Source organism: Pundamilia nyererei, unplaced genomic scaffold, assembly GCF_000239375.1.
Source record: "Pundamilia nyererei isolate P.nyererei 1_Seehausen unplaced genomic scaffold, PunNye1.0 scaffold00252, whole genome shotgun sequence".
Lineage (NCBI taxonomy): Eukaryota > Metazoa > Chordata > Actinopteri > Cichliformes > Cichlidae > Pundamilia > Pundamilia nyererei.
This window is the reverse complement of record NW_005187653.1, coordinates 57,231-66,523: the sequence shown is the minus strand read 5'-3', so window position 1 is coordinate 66,523 and position 9,293 is coordinate 57,231. Positions and strand designations below refer to the sequence as shown.

The 9,293-nt window shown below is 41.7% G+C and overlaps 1 protein-coding gene across 2 annotated transcripts in view; it reads left to right on the top strand.

The window, feature by feature from the left end:
- Nucleotides 1–7,481, top strand: part of kcnc3a (potassium voltage-gated channel, Shaw-related subfamily, member 3a) — an 84,942-nt gene extending 77,461 nt beyond the window's left edge. The window contains exon 5 of one of the 2 annotated variants that reach the window (XM_005749631.1): nucleotides 7,251–7,481. In XM_005749631.1, the coding sequence (XP_005749688.1) occupies nucleotides 7,251–7,294 (44 nt within the window). In that variant the 3' untranslated portion in view covers nucleotides 7,295–7,481. Of the gene's footprint in view, nucleotides 1–5,282; nucleotides 5,469–7,250 lie in introns of those variants that run through there. The other variant, XM_005749630.1, reaches the window with a different exon arrangement.
- Nucleotides 7,482–9,293: the final 1,812 nt, after the last annotated feature.

Here is a 9,293-nt window from a genome sequence, read left to right as displayed (position 1 = left end):
AAAAAAAATCCATCGGCCCATAAAAACAAAAAATCGCCAGCAGCCCACCGGGCAAATGCCCGGTATGCCCGATGGCCAGTCCAGCTATGCTCTGGATGGGTGTCCTAGTACACATAACAAGTTGAGATCAGGACTACCGACTGACTGATTATTGATTGACTAACTGGCTGACTGATTTTTAGTTGATTTTCTGTCTCCCTCCATTAAAATGAAACTACCACAAAAACCTGGGGCTGTGCATTTCTTTGTAAGTGAGCAAACTAACAAATTTGGAGACTCAAATAATTATTTCCCCACTACATTTGTTGTAGGAGTTGATATGATGTCTCACAGAAAACCTGGTCAGAAGTCAAATAGACTCATCATGGGCATGAATGTCATGGTACATTTGGCCCATTAATGATAACTTAAAAGACAATAATTGGGTGCATGGACCCAGCTTTTAAGTGTGTCTTCAAATTTTCAATAAGATTGAAGACTGTTTTGTTGAAAAACCCAATGATTTCCATATTTTAATCATTTATCTGGTAATTTTAAGAGCAGTTAAAAGACCTGGAGGTAGTTCATCTGATCAGAAAACTTTTCTCTAGACTATGCTGGCCACTTGGTTATGGTGTCCATGTATGCACCCTGCTGTTATGTGCTGGATTGTTTCAGTGACATCTTACACGGCCTGCAACTGGGGTCTTTCGTGGTGTACAGCTTCAGGGTGCTGGACTCGGTGGGTGAATGGTAAGAAGCTTCCTTGTCTTGATGTCAGTTGCTTCTATCTCCTCCTTTGGCCAGCTTATAATCCCAGCAAGGTGCCTGATCACCGGTAGGGCATAGGTGTTGATAGCCCAGATCTTGTTCTTCCCGTTCAGCTGACTCTTCAGGACTTGTCTGACCCTCTGCACTGTCCTCAGTGTCTTCAGTGTTGCCTTCTGGTAGTGCAATCCAGTCAGTTTTGACTGCCTTCCCTCCAACAATCCCTCCGACTACACTTCTTCAGTTCAACTTGTACAACTGGCATAAAGTTGGTCTCCAGTGGTGTATGCCACATCCCCTTTGAGCTCCCGATGAACTCTTTTGGGATCTTGATCTTGTATAGTTCTAGGCATTCCAGGATTCAGGTATGGGGCATTGAGCCATAGCTTGGTCATTCTGGTCTTGCAGTCTCAAGCAACTGTTCTGTCTACCAGCAGCTTGTGTTTTGCCCTTCTGGTATACCTATTCCTTTCTGTGGCCCGCTCATGTATTGAGCCATGCGCCTGTTCATCTTAGTCGCTATGATGCCTGACAGGCGCTTCCATGTGGTGCTGAGGCAGATTATTGGCTTGTAGTTGGATGGGACCAGTCCCTTCTGGGGATCCTTGGGGATCAGGACTGTCCGGTCTTCAGTTATCCATTCTGGGTGTCTCATCTACTAGCAGCTGATTCATTTGTTCTACCATGTGTTCATCATGGAGTGCACTCAGCTTCTTTAGCCAGTAGGTGTGAATGATGGTTACTGGAGCCTGTTCAGGGAGGTCGCTGTGATTGCTATAAGCATTGCCTTTATGGGTTGCAGCCTTCTTCCATATACTCTTTCACTATTGCTCTGTCTCATTCCTTGGTGGCGCTGTTCTTTTATTTAAGTAGAGGAAAAGCCACTGTGTTGATTAAGAATGGTTTTGACTATACGCACACAGCCAGCCGGGTTAAAAAATTGGTATGGTGGGATTACATCAGACTATAATCAATTACGTTATAAGTAGGTGAATTGTGTGACCCAACACAAAGCCTACGGTGAGCCTGTGGTGAGTCTGTAGAAATTTAGAAATAGTGCTGCCTTTGCATAGTGTGTCCTGAGATCACAGGTATCTCTTAATACTTAAATGTCACTCTCAATACATATCACAGAGGAGATTGTTTAGAAAACAAAACAACATTGTACAGGACTGAAAGAAATAATGTTTATTTACTTTGTAAAAGCAAAAAAAGAAGGAAAAAAATTCATTCTAAAAATTACCTACCACTTGTGTATTGATTACTTGCAGTGTCAGGAATATTTAGAGTTCATCTGCAAATATTGACACGTTAACTCACAATACTACTACTAATAATAATAGTGAACATTGTGAACTATAGAATATGCAAAATGTCATTATTCATGCATCCATCCATTTTTTTTCTGCTTATCTGGGGCCTGGTTGCCTAACCCAGGATGCCTAGACCTCCCACTCCCCATCCAGCTTATTAAGATTGTCCAGTGGAACATTGCATTCCCAGGCCAGCCAAGAGATGCAATCTCTGTGTAGTGTTCCACTTACACAATTAAAATCACCTTTTTCCTCCTGTATCTGACATTCGACTAACGGCCAAACTCTCCTCTCCAGTACCCTAGCATAGATCTTTCCAGAGAGGCTAAGGAGTGTGGTCCCCCTGTATTGGAGCACATCCTCTTGTACCCCTTCTTAAACATGGGACCCCCGCCCCGACCTGCTAGTCCAGAGGCAGCACCACAGATCTTCACACAACGTTGTAGAGGTGTGTCAACTGGGACAGCCCTACAACATCCAGAACCTTTAGGAAGTTGGTGTTTAACTGCCTCAGAGACCTTGCTACCTGTGATGGATGAATCATCCACCTCGTGTCTAGGCTCTGCTTCCTCTACGGAAGATGTGTCAGTAGGACTAAGGAGGTCCTCGGCGTATTCTTCCACAGTCCAACTATGTCCTCAGGTGAAGTCAGCAACATCCCACCCACACTAAAAACCACAAGAATAGCACACTGCTTTCCCCTCCTGAGTCATCTGACGGTTTGCCAGAATCCCTTTGAGGCAGTTTCATGGCCTTACCAAACTCACCAAACTCCTCCCATACCCTAATTTTGGCGTCAGCTACCTCACAGGCAACATTCTGCTTGGTCTGTCGGTACCCATCAGCTGCTTCTGAAGTTCCAGAAGCTAACCAAGTTAAATAGGACTCCTTCTTCAGCTTGATTGTGTCCTTCACCTCCTGTGTCCACCATCTGTTTCCGGGCTTACCACCATGACAGGCACTTTGCAGCTGCAGCTCCTTCCGGCAGCCTCAGCAATGGAGGTGCAGACTCAATGTCCCCAACCTCCCTCAGAATGCTGTTGAAGTTCTGCTGGAAGTGCGAGTTAAAGCTGGGAACACCTAGCAAAAGCTTGCAATACATTTAGGGGTTCTGGGTCTTTCCAGCATCTTTTCCCACAACTTGATCCAACTCAATACCAGAGTTGGATCAAGTTGACAGATCAGCTCCTCTCTTCAACTAATGTGTCCAAAATGCAGACGCAATGATAAGATTACAAAGAGATCATTGACCTGCGCCCTAGGGTTTCTGGTCCCACGTGCCCTTATAGACATCCTTATTTTCAAACATGGTGTTCATTAAAACTGTTATTTGTACATATGTCTGTGTAAGTTCTCAGTCATCCAAGTCATGGTAGTCTAAGGAGCTTGAAAAGAAAAGCGTCTGGACTTCTTTAAGTTTCTTGAAGACGTTTCACCTCTCATCTGAGAAGCTTCTTCTGTTCTAAGAAAAATGGTGGAGAGAACAAGGTATTTAAGCCCTGGTGGAAGTTATCCCTTAAGAAGGTAATTGACCCACTATTGATCATGTGTCTTGTCACATGAGCCAATGTGTGAAAAAGGGTGTGGGTCATTATCAGCACAGGTTTCGGGTGAAGGCACCTGAAACCTGACTAGGAGGCCATTCCTCCTAGTCATGTCCCTCCAGGTCTCGCTGTCATTGCCAATGTGAGCACTGAAGTCACCCACAAAGACAACAAAGTCACCCGGTACAGCAACTCCACAGCTTCTCACCGATGGCAACTCCAGACTGGAACAAAGTCCAGCCACTCTCCAGGAGACTGTTTTCAGAACCTGAGCTGTGCGTTGAGTTGAGCCCAACTATACCTAGTCATTATACCTCACACACTAGCTCAGACTCGAAGAAGTCCCAGCCTTGATAACCAGCCTCGATAGCTAGCCACCTGACACAATGCACCCGATCCCTATGGCGTCTCCTTTGGGTGGTCAGCCTACCAGGGGGCATGACCAAGTAGCTTCTTCAGGATGTGCTCAGATGGGATCACACAAAACCCTCCACCATGGTAAGGCGGTGATTCACAGAGGTGAAAATTCAATGTCTCTCCACATAAATATTAAATTAATTCAAATGAAGTGCGCCTACTCCTTATACACCTCTGAACTCCTTTCAACACAGCTTCTGTTTTAGATTGCTCCAGAGAATTTTGTGCTGATCACTCCAACCTTGATCTGAAACTTCACTACAGACATAAAAGCAAACATCTAGTTCTGTAACCTCATTTTCATGGCCAGAGACATTACTGCTAACTCATACCAATGTGATCTCATGTCATCACCCAACACACTTGCCAGACTGCTTGTGATGTTTTTTTTTATTTATTCAACATTAACTTCAGCTAGAAAGGTTTAGACACACTTGAAAAAGAAACCATCAAACAACATAGATGAGATCAGCTTAAAACTAGCAGTATACTTTGAACCTGAACTCACAAAGGATTTTGCCCTCTGTCTGTCTTTCTCTCTAACTGACGGATTCACTGTTAACAGCAGTTTATCGCCAGTAGACTGGCTAAAACCCCTGGAAACTGAGATCCAGATGTTTTTAAACACAGTGGTGGACTATATGTATATTTGATTGTGGTCAGCTTCAGATGATTTACCTAAATGAGCTGCTCCGAATTTCCCAAAATCATCAAACAGCTAAGCCTTGCAGTGATTTTTGTTCCTGAATACAATGTGTTACCACCTGTGTACTGCAAAGCATGCGCACATATACAAATGCTGTGTTTGCATCAAAGAGCCTTGTCTACTTCCACTGGACTGATTCCCTCTGTAGGTATAGATATTTTGGCCAATGACAGTTAATTTTTGTAACACATATTCCTGTTTTGTCTTGTCTGTGTCTGTCTGTGTCTGTCTGTCCATCTGTTTGTCTCTCCATTCATCTGTCTGTTTTTTTGTTTTCCCAAAAATCCTCCTTTGGCCTATAAAATGTTCCCTATTTTCTGATGTTTTCCTTTTATACTATTATTTGTTTCATTTACAAATTCTTGTCACTGTAAAAAATGGTTGATATGTTCTATATATGATGTGCAATGCTCTCATAACATTTATTAATATAAATCTTGGCAATATTTTCTACCATTCCATCTATCTGCCTCATCATAAAAATGCTCATGTTTTCATATCTTATTATGACTGACCCTTCATAACCTTTTACCTGTGCATGCCATTCTCATGTAGCCACAGGTTATGAGAAGTCACGTAGCCTCAATAACATCTCTGGAATGACAGGCGTCCCGCTGCGCCTCACTCCCATCACCAATTCCACCTTTGAACCCTTTGAGCCGCCTGGCCTCAGGCGATGTCATTCACCCATCCCTTCAATCTTGTAGCATAGCCCGCAGATAGCCACCAGATTTAACAACAACAGCAGCAACAGTAACATTTAGAAAGATTTTTTTGTCTGATTATTTGTTTTTGCTTTTTTTTGCATGGAAAAAAAAGCCTACACACAGGAATTACAGTTTTTCCAGGCCGCTCTGTCATTCTGCATTCATGCCTTGTGTTTTGTTCTTGATCTGAAACAACAATAAATGCAAGTTCATGGAGCCCCTAGAGGCCCCATTTAATAATTTCAAGAAAGATTAGCTGAACCTTACTGAAATAAATGTGGCAAATTTGCCTTACTAACATGAATAGAGTTTAGTTTACAGTAGAATAATAGAAGAGTTAGTTTACCTCTAGTTTTCCTGTGCTACGCCTTGCCTGTACTTCAACTGCACTTGTACATCAACACTTTAACCTTGGCACCTAAGAGGAGTTAGAAATCTTCTAATATAAAGCCTAAGAATGCATACAGTGACACACAGACACCAACATATTACAGCAGCATGTGTGTTTTTACTCCAGAATAAGAATATACACTAGCCTATAAGTGACTTAGAAGCAAACGTATTTTGTATTTAAATGCCCCTTAATGTAGCTCCTCTGCAACTTCAATTTGAAAGTCATGTTTGCTGTAGAAGGTGATGTGCTAACACATCATCAACCATTTAATATAGCCGAAAAGAGACAGGCTCCCATATATGTCAACTCCAACACCAGCTTCTGAGCCCTTGTGCCCTTTCTCCTGCTTCCTGGTAATTAATATAGAAGGACCTGTTAGTATGGTGGACAAAGTACTGTGGTTTTTCATTTGTCCCTACCAGTAAGGAGTTATAATGTACAGATATAATGTATTTTCCCATAACAGAATTGTACATTATGCTGATTTAACCATGCAAGCACTATTGTGCAGTAAAGCTAGTTACAAACTCATTATACATAATAAATGTAGGACAAACATTATAGAATGTCAAGTTTTACACAGCTAAAAGTACAAAGCAGCAGGGACAAGGACTAGGGATAAGTGCTCCCTGTGGTCTGAAACTTTACACACACACATATATAGATATATATAAATATATCATTGATCATATGATCTTATTACATCTGCTTGAGCCATCAGAGATGATCACTTTCTTGTTTCTTTGTCTTTGTTAACTACTTTCAAAAAGAAAACTACAAAGAAAGCTTCTTTGGGGTTTTTTTCACCAGACTGGGGTCAATGAATTGACAGGACTGTAAGCTGATTGTCCCCCTGCATCACCACAAAATGCATGCTCTCATGTTTATGTGTAGATAAAAAGAAACACATTGAAGCAGTGACTTTTAGTTTGTAGGGGTTAACCCTGACTACAGTGAAGACGTGAACTTACTGGAAGAAAGGAAAGAAATCAGCAAATCTTCCAACTAGCTGTTTCTTTCCTTTCTCTGTACGTGGAAAAATGTCCTGCAATAGACTAGCCACCTTTCCGGGGTATTCCCTGCCTCTCTCCCTGTGACAGCTGGAAAAGACTGCAGCACCCCTGATGCTTAGGAAAATAGCTGGATGGATTTATCTATAAAAGCTCCAGACATTGCAGCTGCACCTGAGAGTTTGAAGCAGTTTTCTTTAGGCTTATGTTCACCAGACCACCACCATCACTGCTGCTGCACCATCACTACTATCACTGACTCTAATGTGGCCAGTGGCAATATTTTTCGTTTTCTCCCCATTTCGCTTCTTGTTCTTTCCCTGTTTTTGCCTGTCTTTTACTCCTGAACCCCATCCTACCCTTCTTCTCCTGTCCTTCCATCTCTTCTTTGTTTTTGGCTGCGGCTGCTCAGTGGGAGGTACAGTGAACGGCTACTGGAGTGACAGCCCATGGTAGAAGAAGAGCAGATGCCAAAAACCACACAGGAAGAAGACAGCAAACAAAGGACGGACAGAGAAAAACACAATCTAGACAAAGTCCGCATCAGTGTTTTTATGTGCATGCGTGCCCAGACCTGCAGCTACCTCTGTACTAAAGCCAATAAATTCAGCAAGGAAGAACATATCTCCCCTCACATGTTCTTCTTGATTCCTGATGAAGATTTTTTTGGAAAATTTTATTTGAGTGCATTTGGTTAAGTTGTATCTTTTTGATTCCCCTGTGCACAACTCTTGCTCTCTCCTTTTTTCTCTCCCAGCAGAAAGTAGAATAGAATGTTTCATTTGTTTTACACATCAAAGAAAAATCTAAATGATGCAAATTTGCTTTAAAATTCAGAGAGTATTTAGAAAATTGCACCAAAATAAGTGTACAGTGGGAGGTATGTCCTTCCTGTTACTTTTTTACATTCAGACTGTGAGTTACAGAAGGTGAGAGCACTGCTTATAGACATCATTTTTGAATGCTCATGTATGTTTTTGTTTGTTTGTTTGTTTTTTAAACAAATATCTTGTTTATGTTTAAATGTATGTTTACTTTCTTGCCACAGCAGTCTACAGTCTGGCTGCTAAGTTTGGAGCTATGGCTAGAAAGTCTGAGCTTACCTTAGATGGAAAGGAAAATAACAACTCCCAGTTTCATTACCTAATATAGTGTGGGGACATGATGACAGCTTGTTATTATTTTCAGGTTAATTTTCAGGTTTGTTAGAGGTGGATTTGTCTGTCTGTATAGGGCTAACTGCATCCCAGTTTTGAATATTTATGCTAAGCTAACTTCATTTATCACCTGCTGGCTGTTTTTCAGGCGCAACTGCTCAAGATGCCGTTGGCAAGAAAGTGATGTACAGATTTGTCCAAAGTGTGTAGCTATTCTATGTGTTTTATGTCAGGCAAGGTTTTCTATTGTTCCCGTTTATCCTGATGCTCGACCCCTCTGTGGTGCAGTAATGAATAACGTGGATATTTCAGTCCACTGGGGGATTCATGAAAACCAGGAACACATTTACACACCTCATTTCATCCTCTCCTTTTCCCAGCATCCATTTGTACAGAGTGCATCTGTCACTTTTCCCCTTTGGTTTCTTTTGTTGTGACAGTGTATATATGTAAAGTTTGTGTTGTAGATAAACCTGCATGGGTTTCTGTCACAATCAATAAGGATGCTAATTTGATAACGTTTTAGTCTCAAGCCTAATGGCACTGTCTAGATTACCACACGTGCGTGGATGTATATGTTGAGGTACTTACATATGCACTAACAAAAGCATGCAACACAAAAAATGGTCACCTCTGAATGCAGGAAGAGGTCGATGGACATTATGCATGACTAGATGCTACGATGATACTGGTCAGACCAGACCAAGTTAGGTACTGTAATAGGGCAGGGCGAGGGTGGGAAAGTTTATTTTTGCAGGATGGGGAGGGGTTACGTCTTCTACTGCTGCTTTCTTATCACTCTTGAGAGACTTACAAGGTAAACATTAACAATTGTAGCTTTTTCTTCTTTTTTTAGCTTCTCCGTTCACAAAGAGTGTTCTGAAAGCTGTGTACTTATCAGATATATGCAAAAAAGTAACAGTAACTGTGAACTAATGCTAAAAAATCCAGCTTCTTCCACCATTGTTTCATTTCCCCCCGTTCATCTTTTCATTCATTTGCACCTTAATTTTGTGTTCACGTCATGTGTCCTTTCCATCTGCCCTTTCCTGTTCTGTAAACTGTAATATGTCCAAAAGACACGTCTCTGTAATGCAATAATTCGCTGCACCTTCTGAACAAAGAGCAATTCCTAATTATCCATCTTTCCTTCAGCAGCATACAAACAATTTCCTTCTTTTGATGTCCCAGTGACCCGATGTCCCTTCTTTCTTTTCCCAGTAAAGAGGAAAAGAAAGTCCATGAAGCCATTCCTGTCATAGAATCCATAAATATATGGATGTGATTGGTCAAAAGGG